The sequence below is a fragment of the Heterodontus francisci genome, chromosome 13 (assembly GCF_036365525.1).
Source record: "Heterodontus francisci isolate sHetFra1 chromosome 13, sHetFra1.hap1, whole genome shotgun sequence".
NCBI classification, from domain to species: domain Eukaryota; kingdom Metazoa; phylum Chordata; class Chondrichthyes; order Heterodontiformes; family Heterodontidae; genus Heterodontus; species Heterodontus francisci.
The window spans coordinates 18,928,431-18,945,671 of NC_090383.1; the positions used below are offsets into that span (position 1 = coordinate 18,928,431).

Sequence of the window (17,241 nt, forward strand, 5' to 3'; positions counted from 1 at the left end):
ACTTATGGCTCTCTGCATGACTGGTCCAGTCAAATAGCCACTTGTGGATTCTGCTGGCATCGTGCATGCCAGAGACACCTTCATGTTCAAAGATACATATTGCAAGGAAAAATGCAGCAAATTAATGGAATACACTTTGGGTTTGTTGCACATATTGCAAATTTTATCAGTACAATCACCACTATGAACACTGGAGGCTCCCAAAGATCTCTGAATAGCTCAAATGCAATATTTTTTAAATGCATTTCTGTGGATGTAGCTTTGTTTCATGGGCATAGATTAAATGCTAATCTGACTGAGGCTTGGATAATGAATTGTAATTTGCAACCTTGGTTAATATTAACTGGGGCCAACCTCAATAACTGGCACAGTTGGTATTTTCACTCCACTACCAGGTTAAACTATGTCCAAATTTGCAACATGACAGAAATATCACACAAGTGTAACTTTGCACCTGCACTACTTCCCAGTCTGTAGTATTAAAACGATCAGTAATCGTCTTTCTGATTCCATTGTGTTGGACTGTGAGCCATGTCAGAGAAATGAGCAGTTCTTTTATATATCAGACTGTCTCCACATTGTTGCATCCTGAAAGAAAATACGAATGTACTCTTTCTGCCTCTCTTAATCTCATAACTTCCTGCCCATACAGCCTGTAGTCTTTTCACCTGCCTCTCTTGGCACACACTCTTCCACCATCTTGCCCCACTATGATTTGTCAAAGTCTTTCTCTATCATGAACGTTTCAATTGCCTGTAGGGGATCAGAGAGGAATCTTACCCAAATTGGCCTGGGTTTTTATCTGTTTATTCACCTCTCTCAGGAGATTACATGATTTGGGTGGGATGCAGATTGTAGTCATTGCAGTGCTTTGCAGCTGTGTGGGACAGATGGATTTAACCAGAGGATCTGTTTTTGTCTGTCACTGTTTGTATGTATTTATGAAGTTCTGTGCTCTGTCTACACTCTCCGTGCTGCTCAGTCCCTACCCTCATCACTCCTTAATTCTCTTGGACTGATATTAATCTTCCCACAGATATCTTGGCTGCTCTTGACCATAATGGACCTCTTATGCTAAAACAAAAAGAATCGGTATGTACAAAATAAATAAAATTTGGACAATGAGAAATTAAGAGAAAAAACTCAGGTAATAAAGGAGGGAAGACTTGCATTTGTGTACATCCTTATCGCACCTCTCAGAAACATTTCAAAGCCTTTTGCATCTAACGAATTACTTTGCAATTCATTAGGTAAAGCAGCAGCCATTTTGTGCACAGCAAGATCTCGAAACAGCAATGACATGAATGACCAGATAAACTCTTTCTAGTGGTGCTAGTTGAAGGAGAAAATTTGTCCAGAACACTGGGAGAACTCTTCTTCCAACAGTGCCATGGCATCTTTAATGTGTACCTGACAATGGAGCAGGCAGACTTCCATCTGAAGGACAGCACCTCTGGCAGTGCTGCACACTGTCAGCAATGCATTGAGTTGTGAGTCTTGGTTAAGTGTTCAAGTCTCTGAAGAATAGAAAAGCAGAATATTTTTTGAAAGTTGTGAAACTTTTAAATATTCATGTTCAGAGGGACTTGGGTGTACTTGCACAAGGAACACAAAGTTAGCATGCAAGTACAGCAAGCAATTAGGAAGGCAAGTGGCATGTTGGCTTTTATTGCAAGGGGATTGAAATACAGGAATAAAGAAGTTTTGCTACAATAGTTTGGGCTTTGGTGAGACCATATCTGGAATACTGTGTGCAGTTTTGGTCTCTGTATCTAAGGAAGGATATACTTGTATTGGAGGCAGTACAGCAAGGGTTCACTAGATTGGTGCCTGGGATGACAGGGTTGTCCTGTGAACATAAGAACATAAGAAATAGGAGCAGGAGTAGGCCATTCAGCCCCTCAAGCCTGCCCCGCCATTCAATAAGATTATGGTTGATCTGTCCCAGGTCTCAACTCCTCTTTTGGGCCTGCTCCGCATAATCCTCGACTCTCCGGGATTTCAAATATCTATCTACCTCCTCCTTAAATATACTTAGTGACCTAGCCTCCACAACTCCGAGGTAGAGAATTCCAGAGATTCACCACCCTCTGAGAAGAAATTCCTTCACATCTCAGTTTTAAATGTGTGTCCCCTTATTCTGTAACTATATCCCCGAGTTTGAGATTCCCCCACCAGCAGAAACATCTTCTCAACATCTACCCTGTCAAGCCCCCTTAAAATCTTATGTTTCAATAAGATCACCTCTCATTCTTCTAAACTCCAATGAATAAAGACCTAACCTGTTTAGCCGTTCTGGATAAGACAACCCCTTCATCCCAAGAATCAGCCTAGTGAACCTTTTCTGAACTGCCTCCAAAGCTGGTATATTCTTCCTTTAAATATGGGGACCAAATCTGTACACAGTACTCCAGGTGTGGGCTCACCAATACCCTGTAGAATTGCAACAAGACTTCCCTATTTTTAAACTCCAACCCCCTAGCAATAAAGGCCAAAAGTCCATTTGCCTTCCTAATTACTTGCTGCACCTGCATGTTAACTTTTTGTGCTTCATGTACAAGAACACCCAGATCCCTCTGTACTGCAGTATTTTGTAGTCTTTCTCCATCTAAATAATATTCTTCCTTTTTATTCTTCCTACCGAAGTGGATTACCTCACACTTGCCCACATTGAACTCCATCTGCCAAGTTTTTGCCCACTCACTTAACCTATCTATGTCCCTTTGCAGATTCTTTGTGTCCTCATCACAACATGCCTTCCCACCTATTTTTGTATCGTCAGCAAATTTGGATACACTACACTCTGTCCCTTCCTCCAAGTCATTAATATAGAAAGTAAATAATTGAGGCCCTAGGACCGATCCTTGTGGCACCCCACTAGTTACGACTTTCCAACCTGAAAAAGACCCATTGATCCCAACTCTCTGCCTTCTGTGTGTTAGCCAATCCTCAATCCATGCCAACACATTACCCCCAATACCCTGAGCTCTTACTTTGTGCAATAACCTTTTATGTGGCACCTTATCAAATGCCTTCTGAAAATCCAAATACACTACATCTACCGGTTCCCCCTTATCTACTCTGCTTGTTATATCCTCAAAGAACTCTTTTTTTAAAAAAAAAAATATCAAATATGATTTCCCTTTCATAAAACCATGTTGACACTGTTTGATTGCATTATGTTTTTCTAAATGTCCTGCTATTTCTTCCTTCATAATGGACTCTAACATTTTCCCAATGACAGATGTTAAGCTAACTGGTCTGTAATTTCCTGCTTTCTGTCTCCCTCCTTTCTTGAATAGGGGTGTCACATTAGCAGTTTTCCAATCCACTGGTACCCTACCAGTGAGGTAGAGAATTCTAGAGATTCACTACCCTCTGAGAGAAGAAATTCAGTGAGTTTTGGTATATTATGACCAATGCCTCCACCATCTCTGCAGCCACTTCTTTTAAAACCCTTGGATGCAGGCCATCAGGTCCTGACAACTTGTCTGCCTTTTAGTCCTATCAGCTTATCAAGCACCTTTTCCCTCGTGATAGAGATTGTTACAAGTTCCTCCCTCCCATTTACACCTTGCTCATCTATTAGTGTTGGGATGTTTATAGTGTCCTCCACCGTGAAGACCAATGCAAAATATTGGTTTAAATTATCTGCCATTTTGCCGCTTTGCACACCTTTGTTTTTGATTTGAAACTCTCCTTAACTTCCTTTGTTATCCACAGGTGGTTCATCATTCTCATCGAGTCCTTCCTTCTGACCAGAATAAATGTTTGCTGAGTGTTATGAAATATCTGCTTAAAAGTCGCCACTGCTCAGCTACTGACTTTCCCTGTAGTCTATTTTTCCAGCCCGCTTTAGACAACTCTTTCTTCGTACCTCTGTAATTACCTTTGTTTAAGTTGAAGACACTGGTTTGAGACCCGGGTTGCTCGCCCTCAAACTGAAGGCTGAGTAAATTGGGCCCATATTCTCTGGAGTTCAGAAGAATGAGAGGCGATCTCATTGAAACATACAAGATTCTGAAGGGGCTTGACAGGGTGGCCACTGAGAGGTTGTTTCCGCTGGTTGAGGAATCTAAAACATGGGGACACAGTCTCAGGATAAAGGGACAATCATTTAGGACTAAGATGAGTAAAAAGGGTTGTTTATCTTTGGAATTCTCTACCCCAGAGGGTTGTGGATGTTCCAATGTTGAATACATTTAAGGCTGAGAGAGATTTTTGGTCTCAGGGAATTGAGGGATTATGGGGACCAGGCAGCAAAGTGGAGTTGTAGCTGGAGATCAGCTATGATCGTATTGAATGGCGGAGCAGGCTCGACAGGCCGTATAGTCTACTCCTGCTCCCATTTCTTGTGTTCTTGAGAGGGGCTTGAACCTGCAACCTTCAGACAAGAGGGAACAATGCTACCAGTCAGCCAAGCCCCATTGACTGAACTAAAAAGTGGAAAGTAAGAATGTGAAAATAAATAAAAGCAGTGAAAGAACAAAGAGAATTCAATGCTTTGGGGGCGGGGGTTGGTGGTGGAGCTAATGTAAGTCAGTGAGGGCAGGATGATAGCCCAGTGCTTGACTAGTTATGAAGAAACTATGTTGACATGGTATGGAGTTAAAACAGAACTTTGTCACCCCATGCTGTCTGCTCGCTGCCATCAATAAATAGAATTGCATAGAATTTTCAGAACAGAAGCAGGTCATTCAGCCCATCTGGTCCTTGCAAGCATTTGTATTCAACACGAGCCTCCACCCACCTTACATCATCTAACTTGGCAACAATACCTTCTATTCCATTCTCCCCCATGTACTTATCTGGCTTCCCCTTAAATGCATCTATGTTATTTGTCTCAATTACCCCATGTGGTAACAAGTTCAACATTCTAACTACTCTCTGGGCAAGGAAGTTTCCCCTGAATTCCTTACTGGATTTATTAGCGATTATCTTATATTTATGGCCCCTAAGTTGTAGTCTTCCCACAAGTGGGAACATCTTCTTTACACCTACCCTATCAAACCCCTTCATAATTTTGAAGATCTCTATCAGCTCACCCCTCAGCCTTCTCTTTTCTGGAGAAAGCAGCTTGTTCAGTCTTTCCTGATAGTTATATCCTCTCAATTCTGGTATCAACCTTGTAAAAAATTTTTACACTTTCTCCAGTGCTTCTATATCCATTTTGTAATATGGAGACCAGAACTGTGCACAGATGCTTGTGTTATTGTACATGGCTCAGCTTCCTCACTTTCAAAGTCATTATCATAAACACTCTAACTCTGTGAAACGGTTGGGGGTGTCTGAAAAATAGGCTGATTTCCCAAATAGCTTCCAGGCTGCCTCTTTGCAATTCTAGCAAAATCTCTTCGCTATTGCTATATTTTGCAGCTCCCTGAGACATTAACTGCATCAGCAGAGTGTGCCAGTACTTAGTCCTGAGCAATCTCATGTCTCAATCGCAACAGGCCTTTCATCATCTGAGTTACAAACGAAGCTACAAAATGACAACTGTATGGCATCAAATCGAGTTTTTTTTGGAGGAATCCGAATTTGAACGATGCAGCGTTGGGTTTTGTGTTTATGCACTGTGGCTGCATTAGAATTCCTTTCCCAGTGGATGAGAAACAAATGTCTGTTTTATATTGACAGATATAATTACACCTAAAAGGGGGCCAGATATTGAAGCACAGCATCTGAGCTGGAATGCAGTGTCAGGAGGAGGAGCAATGGTGCCCCCTAGTGGTGCCCAGATCCAATGCTATGTCGTAGAAATTGGATCGCGTCTGAATTGGGATGAAATCGCAGTGCAGCACACGGGATAGTACCAGTGAGCTGCTGGTGTGTTAGCAGCCAGAGGCAGCTTATCGGCCAACGTGGAAGGAAGCACAAGATTGGCTAGTCTGGACACTGGCCAAGAGTCTCGGGGTGGATGGAGTGTGGCAGCAGCTCACGGTTTTAATGTGGAGCTGGAAGGAGAACTCCTGCTCTTCCTGGGTCCACGATAAGGTAAATTAGAAAAAAGGGCTTATTGGTCGCCAATTTGGCTGCTGCGTGCCTGCCGAAACTGACTGCTACACGCCCACCTGGAGTATGCCACAGTCATTCACAGTCCAGTTTCCCACAAAGGGGCCTGAAACCCCAATTTGCATATTGAAGGGGCCCTAAAGCCTGGACCAGGTACATGCTGGTTGCCCAGGGAGAAGCTCTAACCAAATAGTGGGCAATGTAGAAGGAGCATGCTCACGCCATCAGCCATATTGGCCATTAGGTGCTCATTTCTCGCCTGTAAATCCAGTTCACAAAATCCAATGTCTCGCTCAAAAGTTGGACTTCTGCATGATGTAGCAGCATATGCTGATCACAATCAGCAGGAATTTGTTTCTGGAATGTACCATGTTATAATCCCACCACTACCAACCATCTCTTTAGTTCAATCAAAAATGTTCTTACACTCTGTGCTCCTCAGCCCATCAACAGATGCTAGGAGGAGTAATCAGGAAAGACAGGACCTCGGCTCGGGGTAACATGCTTGACCAATGTACCTTAAAGATCTACAGAGTCCAAAACTACATTCGCACAAACCAACGAGCTAAGTTTGAAGTACCTGTCCAAAACCAGATCTGGTGCGAATATGAGCTTTCCTGGATGTTCCATGGAGCGCCAGACAAGGCCAATCATCAAAATTTCTAACCAGCAGCATTCCAGTAGTTGCACCTGGTCATGAAGTGTTAAATCCACAAATCCTGGGAGAGTAGGGGGGGAAAAGATTGCATTAGAGATACATATACACTGAAGACAATGAACACAAGACATATAATGATTACCGAGTCTGCTAATTGTGCCCATCTTGGAACAAGCACACACATGCTGACAGCATGAAATCAAATAAAAATCAAACCCATTAACACATTTTACTACATTGTAGGGAAACATGGAAAATTTCCTCAAATGCAGTTGGCAAAAAGGGTTACATGTTGAGGACAGACTGCTTTGCCCATGCTTGTATTCCCTTCAATATAGGAGATTAAGGAGTGATCTAATTGAGGTGTTTAAGGTGATTAAAGGATTTGTTAGGGTAAATGGAGATAAGCTTTTTCCTGAGAATCTAGAACAAGGGGGAGAAAGCTTAATATTCGAGCTAGGCTGTTCAGGGGTGAGGTCAGGAATCACTTCCTCATATCAAGTGTAGTGGAAATCAGGAAATCCTTCCCCCAAAAAGCTGTTGAGAATAGGTCATTTGAAAATTCCAAAACTGGGATTGATAGACCTTTGATAGGCAAAAGTATTAAGATTTACGGAATCACCACAGGTAGTTGGAACTAAGATACAAATCAGCCATGATCTAATTGAATGGCGGAACTGGCTCAAGGGGCTGAATGGCCTCCTTTTTCTTTTGTTCCTTCCAATGTTTCTAATTTATGTGACACCATGCCCCTCATTCATTACTTTTCAAGCAGCACAGTCTAGTCGTCAACTAGGAAGTTGTGTTGTAAGTGGCCCATTGCCTGAAGCAGGGTCATGGAAATGTTTGACGAACAGTCAAGAATATCCAATCATAACAAAGTCTGTTAACTCTCCAACTTACGTGAGAAGGTGGAGTACCATGAGAATGGACGTGTCGTTGAACCAATGCTGAGAGTATTGGTGGTGGGTGGTGGGGGGGGGGAGGTGGAAGATCATGTGACAAAACCTTTTGAAATATGCCCAACCAGAGTTGACAACCCTAATTGCAGGCTTGTGAATAAATCGGACTAATTTAGAGTCACCCAGCAATGTTATGCACTTTGACCTCATTCAGAAAGAAGCAGCTTTGCAATGTGGTTTTGCTTTCATCTGTCATCAGGTTAAAGCTAACTCCAACGTAAGCTTACAAGAGCCAAGTCAATGAAGGATAAGTATTACTGAATAGAAGGTGACCAAATGCTTGGTCAGATAGGTAGTTTTTAAGGAGGGTCTTAAAGGAGGTGGAGAAGCACAGAGGCTTAGGGAGGGAATTCCAGAGTGTGAGGTGTAGGTGGCTGCAGACTAGACCCCCAGTGGTGGGGAGAAGGATTGGAGGTGGGGGTGGAGGCAGTGTGATGAAGGTGAGTGCACAAGAGGCTGGAGCCAGAGGAATAGAGAACCTGGAGGGTATAATTGGATTGGAAAAGATTACAGAAAAAGGGAGAGGTAAGGCCATGATGGAATTTAAACAGAAAGATGCAAAACTTTACACAAGGAAGAAATAGAGTAAATGGATAAATGTGTAGATCTAGAGGGAGTGATTTCAGAAGGAGGGAGCTGAGATAGTGAAACTAAAGAATAACAACTCTGATGATTGGAACGCAGGAAGTATGTCTTTTTAACAAACAAACTCTGGGAGCATGTATTTGACTGTGTGCTGAAAAGGACAGTGGATGATCATCTGTGACAGGAATGGTTTGGCTGAGATGAGCAAGTCTCACTTCAGAGGTTCCAAGATGAGTTAAAACTAGCGCAAATTGAGGACTGACCAAAATAATGGGCGGCACAGTGGTTAGCATCGCAGCCTCACAGCTCCAGCGACCCAGGTTCGGTTCTGGGCACTGCCTGTGCGGACTTTGCAAGTTCTCCCTGTGACTATGTGGGTTTCTGCCGGGTGCTCCGGTTTCCTCCCACAGCCAAAGACTTGTAGGTTGATGGGTAAATTGGCCATTGTAAATTGCCCCTAGTGTAGGTAAGTGGTAGGAGAATTGAGGGAAGGTGGGGATGTGGTAGGGAATATGGGATTAATGTAGGATTAGTATAAATGGATGGTTGATGGTCGGCACAGACTTGGTGGGCCGAAGGGCCTGTTTCAGTGTTGTATCTCTCTATGACTCTAATAGCAGACTGAGTCAGCCAACGAACACTCGGATGGTTCAGACAGATTAGTGAAGAGTGCAATGCATTCTTATGTAGAAGGCACAATACCGAGGAGAAAACAATTAGTTATTAAAGGTAATATCAAGACCAAACCACTTTGCTTTATGGAAGTACATCAACGTACATTAAAAAAGCACATTTAAGACAGGGAAATATCCCAAGATGCTTCATAGAAGTGTAATCAGACAAAAATGGATGCTGAACCAACAAAGAAATTATTTGAAGGGGTGATTAAAAACTTGGTCAAAAGGGTAGGTTTTAAGAAGGAGAGAGAGATGGAGAGGCGGAGGTTTAGGGAGAGAATTACAAAGGTCGGGCATGGGCAGCTGAAGGCACGGCCACCAATGGTGAGGCAAAGACAGTGGGGGAAGCATAGAAACAAAGTCAGAGGACGAATGAGATCTGAGGGTAGTAGGACTGGATGTTACTGAAATGAAGCAGAGCAAGGCCATGACGGAATTGGAACAGGATGATGAGAATTTTAAAATGAGGATATTGGTGGACTCTGAGCCAAGGTATGTTAGTGAACACAGGGGTGCTCGATGAACGGGACTTGGGGGATAGAATACAGCCGGTAGACTTTTGGATGAGCTGAAATTTACAAAGGTTAGAAGGTGAGAAGCGACCAGGAGAGTATTGGAATAGTCGGCTCTGGAGACATTGGATGAAGGTTTCAGCAGCAGTTGGGCTGAGGCAGGACCAGAGACCCACAATGTTGCGGAAATGGATACAGGTGGTCTAACTAGTGTCTATACTTTCTCGAGTAAATTCAGCAAGGCTTTGGGTCTCACTTGATGAGCATGTGGCTCAGAGAATTCTCTCAGTGCCTGATCTGTGGCGTTCCCAATTTTCTAGTCTGGAAAACTGAGAGCTACAGATGTGGAGATCTCACACTTGATTCTCGAACTGCTTCGAGTGAGGCTCCACAACAAATATCTGACAGAAAGGAATGGCAGAGTTTTATTCGTTCACAAGTTATCTGCCAATCTGACAGAGAAAATCCAATGAAACAGTTTTACCCTGCCTTCCCCGCTGCCGACATATTAAAGATCTTCCTTCAGTACCTGAGTGTCGTCAACCTTTTTCACGAAAAGTTCCTATGTTCATAATTACAATGGAAACTACAAATATAAACTTGTCCTGCCACCCATTAATCACACTGTCATGCCAATGGAAGATCTGCAGTGCCACCATTGTCCAGAAGTTGTAACCACAATGTAACTTGTTTGCATCGGCAGTTCCCATTACAAATGTGGACATAAGCATTTTTTAAAGACAGTGTAAAATAAGGGCAGAATGTGCGACCTTAAAGTTAAATGTTGGTTGAGAGATTGCCTGAGCACCCTGCTCCTAGACCCCAGCACTGTTTTAAGTCACCTTCTAAAGAAAGATTTGCATTTCTATAGTACTTTTCACAATCTCAGGAGGTCCCAAAGGAGATGCGTGAGTGCAATCTAAGAATAGCTCTTCCTCTGGTATTCCCTCCCTTCCAGGAAAAACAGTGCAGCTGAATCAGAAGCTTTTGAGTGTGGCGATCAAATCTTCTCCCCGACCTATCCCTCATCTAGCTCATAGGAGACCCTATAGAAGAGAGACACATAGGAACAGGAGTAGGCCATTCAGCCCCTCGAGCCTGTTCTATCATTCTGACCTGTACCTTAACACCATCTATCCACCTTTGTTCCATATCACTTGCTAGCCTTACCTAATAAAAATCTATCACTCTCAATCTTGAAAACTCCAAGTGACTCCCAGCACCACAAACTTTTGGGGGAGAGAGAGTGCCAGATTGTGTGGAAAAAGTACTTCCTGATTCACTCCTGAATGGTCTAGCTCTAATTTTAAGATTATGCCCCCTCGTTCTTGAATTCCCTGAATGGAAATAGTTACTCTCTATCTACCTTATCAATTTCTTTTTAATACCTCAATCAGATCACCTGAGCCACCAGTCATTGTAACAGAAGCCCCTAATGTGAGTGAAAATTTTCTCCTGGTTCTGTCACTGTCCCTTTAGTTATTGTGTCTGAGAAGAGGAATGCTCACTGCACTCTTGTCGAACCCTTCAGCTGCTTGAAGCAGAAATATTCTTCCTTGTTTTCACTCCGCCAGAACGCAACCTAGCTTGTGTTCAAAAATGGCGTTTATCACCAATACTCAGTGTCAGTTACAACTGGCCTCGCCTTGTGAGGTCGAGGCAGTCCTTTCTCTGGATCTCTACACATATGCACTGTCGGAAGTGCCCTCTTTTGGATGAGGCACTAAACCGCGATTCTGTCTGCGCTTTCAGATGGATGTGAAAGATCCCATGGCACTATTCAAAGAACAGCCATGGAGTTCTCCTGGTGCCTTGGCCAATATTTATTGCGCAACCAACACCACTCGAACTGATGGTCATCATATTGCTGTTTGTGGGACCTTGTGTGCAAATTGGCTGTCGTGTTCCTGCCTTTCAATATTTATTCTCCCCCTTATCTTCTCTGCTCTAAGGAGAACAATCTTCGTGTCTCCAGTCTCTCCACATAACCAAAGACCCTCATCCCTGAATCCATTCTAATAAATCTCTTCTGCACCCTTTCCAAGTCCTTGACATCTTTCTTAAAGTGTGATGCCCAGAACTAAATACAATACTCCTGCTGAGTGAGGCCTAACCAGTGTTTTATAAAGGTGCAGCATAACATCCTTGCTTTTATATGCTGTGCCTCTATAACTAAAACCAAGGATCCCTACACCTTCAAAGATTTGTATGATTACAGCCCCAGGTCTCTCTGTTCATGCACCCGCTTTAAAATTGTGTCATTTAGTTTATAATGCCTCTCATTCTTCCAGCAAAATGTATAACTTCACACTTCTCTGCGTTAAATTTCATCTGCCACGTGAATGCCTATGTCTGTTACTATCCTCCTCATTGTTTACTACGTTTCCAATTTTCATGTCGTCTGCAAGTTTTGAAGTTGTGCCCTGTATACCCAAGTCCAGGTTATTAATATATTTCAAAAAGAGCAGGGTCCTAATACCTGGGAAACACTACTGTACACTTTCCCTCCAGTCTGAAAAACAGCCATTCACCACGACTCTATGCATTCTGTTCCTTAGCCAATTTTATATCCATTCTGCCATTGTCCCTTTAATCCCAGGGGCTTCAATTTTGCCAACAAGTCCATTATGTGGTATTTTACCAAACACCTTTTGAAACTCACTACCACCTTCTCAAGCGCAATTCAGGATGGGCAACAAATGCTGGCCTTGCCAGCGATGCTCACATCCTATGAAAGAATTAAAAAGCATTTTCCATGCTTCCCTCCTCCTCTGCTATCCTGCTGCAACTATTTACACCTCCTCTGGACTGTTTTTTTCTTTCTTTATCACATTGCCATTTCCGTTTGCCTTGCACCAACAACCCCTTTGTCAATCACTATTGTCCTCTACCCGAGCACAGCTTCTTTCCTCCTCACCTGCCATCACTATTCCCTGCCTCTGTGTTTGCTTAAAAGCTATTCATTTCTAACATCTTCCAGTTCTGATGAAAGATCATTAAGCTGAAACATTAACTCTGTATCTCAATCCACAGATACTGCCTGACCTGCTGAGTGTTGCCAGCATTTTCTGTTTTTATTTTAGATTTTCAGCATCCGCAGTATTTTTCCTTTGTTTCCCTCGATGTGCCATTTATTTGAAGAATGTGGGAAAGGCTGGCAATTGTTATTGCCCAGTCCTAGCTGCCTTGTGCACATTAAGAGTTAACCCCACAGTGTGGGACTGGAGGCACACGTAGGCAAAACCGGGCAGGGACAGCAGGTTCCCTTCCTGGAAGGACATGGGTGAACCAGTAGTGTTTTTATGACACTCTGCCAGTCACAGATTAGCAGATTTATTGAATTTGGTTTCAAAACTTGGCATTTTTGGGATCTGAAGTCTTAAACACTGAGCTGCTATTCCAGCATCATAACCACTTAACTACCTTACAGTGGCCCCAAGCATACAGTAGGGTTCAAATGATTGACAACAGGGCACCTTGCCTTCCATGATTGGAAACTGGCTTTTCAGGCAGAAAAATGTCCCAAAAAAGTTAAACTTGCATTAATATAACCCGCTTAACATAGTAAACATCGTCACAAGGCGAGCCTCTGTAAACAGCATTCAAATGCGCAGTGGGCGGCGCAATGGTTAGCACCGCAGCCTCACAGCTCCAGGGACCCGGGTTCGATTCCGGGTACTGCCTGTGTGGAGTTTGCAAGTTCTCCCTGTGACCGCGTGGGTTTTCCCCGGGTGCTCTGGTTTCCTCCCACAGCCAAAGACTTGCAGGTGGTAGGTAAATTGGCCGTTGTAAATTGCCCCTAGTGTAGGTAGGTGGTAGGGAATATGGGATTACTGCAGGGTTAGTATAAATGGGTGGTTGTTGGTCGGCACAGACTCGGTGGGCCGAAGGGCCTGTTTCAGTGCTGTATCTCTAAATAAATAAATAAATAAAATCAAATGCCGCGTCCACAGTGTGGACTGCGACACCGACCACTCCCTGGTGTGCAGCAAGGTTAGACTCAAACCAAAGAAGCTGCATCACTCCAAGCAGAAGGGCCACCCGCGCATCAACACTCGCGGAGTTTCTTATCCACAGCTGTTACATAAGTTTCTAAATTGACTTGAAAAAGCCCTTCAAAACACTCCTACAGGGGATGCAGAGACCAAGTGGGCCCACATCAGAGGCGCCATCTATGACTCAGCAATGACCACCTATGGCAAACGTGTAAAGCAGAATGCAGACTGGTTTCAATCTCACTTTGAAGAGCTGGAACCTGTCATAGCCGCTAAGCGCATTGCACTGTTGAACTACAAGAAAGCCCCCAGAGAATTAACATCCGTAGCACTTAAAGCAGCCAGAAGCACTGCACAAAGAACAGCCAGGCGCTGCGCAAATGACTACTGGCAACACCTATGCAGTCATATTCAGCTGGCCTCAGACACTGGAAACATCAGAGGAATGTATGATGGCATTAAGAGAGCTTTTGGGCCAACCATCAGGAAGATCGCCCCCCCCTCAAGTCTAAATCGGGACACAATCACTGACCAACACAAGCAAATGGACTGCTGGGTGGAGCACTACCTAGAACTGTACTCCAGGGAAAATGTTGTCACTGAGACCGCCCTCAATGCAGCCCAGTCTCTGCCAGTTATGGATGAGCTGGACGAACAGCCAACAAAATCGGAACTCAGTGATGCCATTGATTCTCTAGCCAGTGGAAAAGCCCCTGGGAAGGACGGCATTACCCCTGAAATAATCAAGAGTGCCAAGCCTGCTATACTCTCAGCACTCTACAAACTGATTTGCCTGTGCTGGGATGAGGGAGAAGTACCACAGGACATGCGTGATGCCAATATCATCACCTTCTATAAGAACAAGGGTGACCGCGGTGACTGCAACAATTACCGTGGAATCTCCCCGCGCAGCATAGCGGGGAAGGTCTTCGCTTGAGTCGCTTTAAACAGGCTCCAGAAGCTGGCTGAGTGTGTCTACCCTGAGGCACAGTGTGGCTTTCGAGCAGAGAGATCCACCATTGACATGCTGTTCTCCCTTCGCCAGCTACAGGAGAAATGCTACGAACAACAGATGCCCCTCTACGTTGCTTTCATTGATCTCACCAAAGCCTTTGACCTCGTCAGCAGACGTGGTCTCTTCAGACTACGAGCAAAGATCAGATGTCCACCAAAGCTACTAAGTATCATCACCTCATTTCAATACAATATGAAAGGCACAATTCAACATGGTGGCTCCTCATCAGACCCCTTTCCTATCCTGAGTGGCGTGAAACAGGGCTGTGTTCTCACACCTACACTGTTTGGGATCTTCTTCTCCCTGCTGCTCTCACATGCGTTTAAGTCTTCAGAAGAAGGAATTTTCCTCCACACAAGATGAGATGGCAGGATGTTCAACCTTGCCCGTCTAAGAGCGAAGACCAAAGTACGGAAAGTCCTCATCAAGGGACTCCTCTTTGCTGACGATGCTGCATTAACATCTCACACAGAAGAGTGTCTGCAGAGACTCATCGACAGGATTGCGGCTGCCTGCAACGAATTTGGCCTAACCATCAGCCTCAAGAAAATGAATATCATGGGACAGGACGTCAGAAATTCTCCATCCATCAATATCGGCAACTACTCTCTAGAAGCAGTTCAAGAGTTCACCTACCTAGGCTCAACTCTCACCAGTAACCTGTCTCTCGATGCAGAAATCAACAAATGCATGGGAAAGGCTTCCACTGCTATATCCAGACTGGCCAAGAGAGTGTGGGAAACTGGCGCACTGACACGGAACACAAAAGTCCGAGTGTTTCAAGCCTGTGTCCTCATTACCTTGCTCTACGGCAGCGAGGCCTGGACAACGTATGTCAGCCAAGAGCGACGTCTCAATTCATTCCATCTTTGCTGCCTCCGGAGAATCCTTTGCATCAGGTGGCAGGACCGTATCTCCAACACAGAAGTCCTCGAGGCGGCCAACATCCCAAGCATATACACCCTACTGAGCCAACGGCGCTGAAGATGGCTTGGCCGTGTGAGCCGCATGGAAGATGGCAGGATCCTCAAGGACACATTGTACAGCGAGCTCGTCACTGGTATCAGACCCACCAGCTGTCCATGTCTCCGTTTTAAAGACGTCTGCAAACGCGACATGAAGTCCTGTGACTTTGATCACAAGTCGTGGGAGTCAGTTGCCAGCGATCGCCAGAGCTGGCGGGCAGCCATAAAGGCAGGGCTAAAGAGTGGCGAGTCGAAGAGACTTAGCAGTTGGCAGGAAAAAAGACAGAAGCGCAAGGAGAGAGCCAACTGTGTAACAGCCCCGACAACCAATTTTATCTGCAGCACCTGTGGAAGAGTCTGTCACTCTAGAATTGGCCTTTATAGCCACTCCAGGCGCTGCTCCATAAACCACTCATCACTTCTAGGCGCTTACCTATTGTCTCTCAAGACAAGGAGGCCAAAGAGAGAAAGAGAACGTAGTAAAATGTTCCAAGGCACTTCACAGGAGCGTGATCAGACAAAATTTACCACTGATCCATTTAAGGAGATATTTGGACAGGTGACCATAAGCTTGGTCAAAGAGGTAGGTTTTAAGGAGTATCTTAAAGAAGGAGAGAGGTGGAGAGGTTTTTGGAGGGAATTCCTGAGTTAGCCTAGTCAGCTAAAGGCATGGCTGGCAAAGGGCTAAAGGAAGTGGGGGATGCATGAGTTCAGAATTGAAGGAATGCAGCCTCCTCAGAGGGTTGCTGGGCTGGTGGAGGTTACAGAGGTAGGGAGGGGGTTGAGGTGATGGAAGGAATTAAACCAAAGATGAGAATTTTAAATTCAAGGCACTGCTAGATCAGGAGCCAGTGTAGGTCGGAAAGCACAGGGGTGAAAACCCTGGAGCGTGCACACCCAACTTTCTCATTGGCACTGCAGGTGGGCAAAATGCCCAGTGGCACTGTAGACTTGTACGATGATTGCTGCCTTTTCAAGTCGTATAACTATGTTACCTGATTAATCGTGTAGTGTTTTAATTGATCTCTGTTGTCACGGAAACAGGAATTTTAATGCCATAGCCTGTCTCCAGAGTTGATGGGTTTTGGCCAGTGCAGAGAGGAACTATCTAAAGGAAGGCCAAGTCTTTCGTCCTTAATATCTTGTTTATTTTAGTTTTATGACTTTTCCCTTTTGAAAGGTATTAAAGACAAGGATTAAACAAGGCAACTGGTATATTTGTTGTGCCTGGCTGATTTGGCCATACCAACATTGTTTCCATTGAGATTTATTAACCAGGCACAGTTTAAGGGCTGATATGATCACATCGGCTAGGATCATAAAGCTAAACTTTATTTTACGCATTTAGAAATCCTCACTGTGCAATGGAGCATCAAACTAATAGGATCACATATGGCTTGCTGTAACAATATGATCCTATCACATACAACAGGCTGAAGAAAAGCCTGGGAACATTTTGCTAATTTTCTATCTTACATTCAGCCAACAACTCAATCAGTCTATTCAGTAAGGGCGGCCATCTTGATCTCCAAGGCCTTGACTGGGCGGACTAGACTCAGGCGCTCTAGTATTTGGGAGGCAGCAGCCAAACAATGCCATCATGATACATGGTCCTCGCTAACTTGACAAGAAACATACTGCATCTCCGAGCCAGATGGCTTCAGATTAGACAAAGAAAGGCTCACAGGATGGAGCTCACAGTGCAAAGCTTCACCTGACGAACATGCACACTGGGACCTGCTGATTGCAAAGGTCAGGGCGTGCTGCAGAACCTTCCACCCATTGGCGTTAGCGACTGGAGAATTGAAGCTCTGTGATCTCAACCCCCACACCTATCCTCCCGTAGGCACGCCTGCTGAG

The 17,241-nt window shown here is 44.4% G+C and overlaps 1 protein-coding gene across 2 annotated transcripts in view; it reads right to left on the minus strand.

Annotated features, from left to right (window-relative positions):
* The window catches only part of esr1 (estrogen receptor 1), a 288,089-nt gene that overhangs the window by 63,490 nt on the left and 207,358 nt on the right, over positions 1–17,241 (minus strand). For both annotated transcript variants that reach the window (XM_068044450.1, XM_068044449.1), the window contains exon 5: positions 6,593–6,731. In XM_068044450.1, coding sequence (XP_067900551.1) covers positions 6,593–6,731 — 139 coding nt within the window. The remainder of the gene's footprint in view (positions 1–6,592; positions 6,732–17,241) is intronic.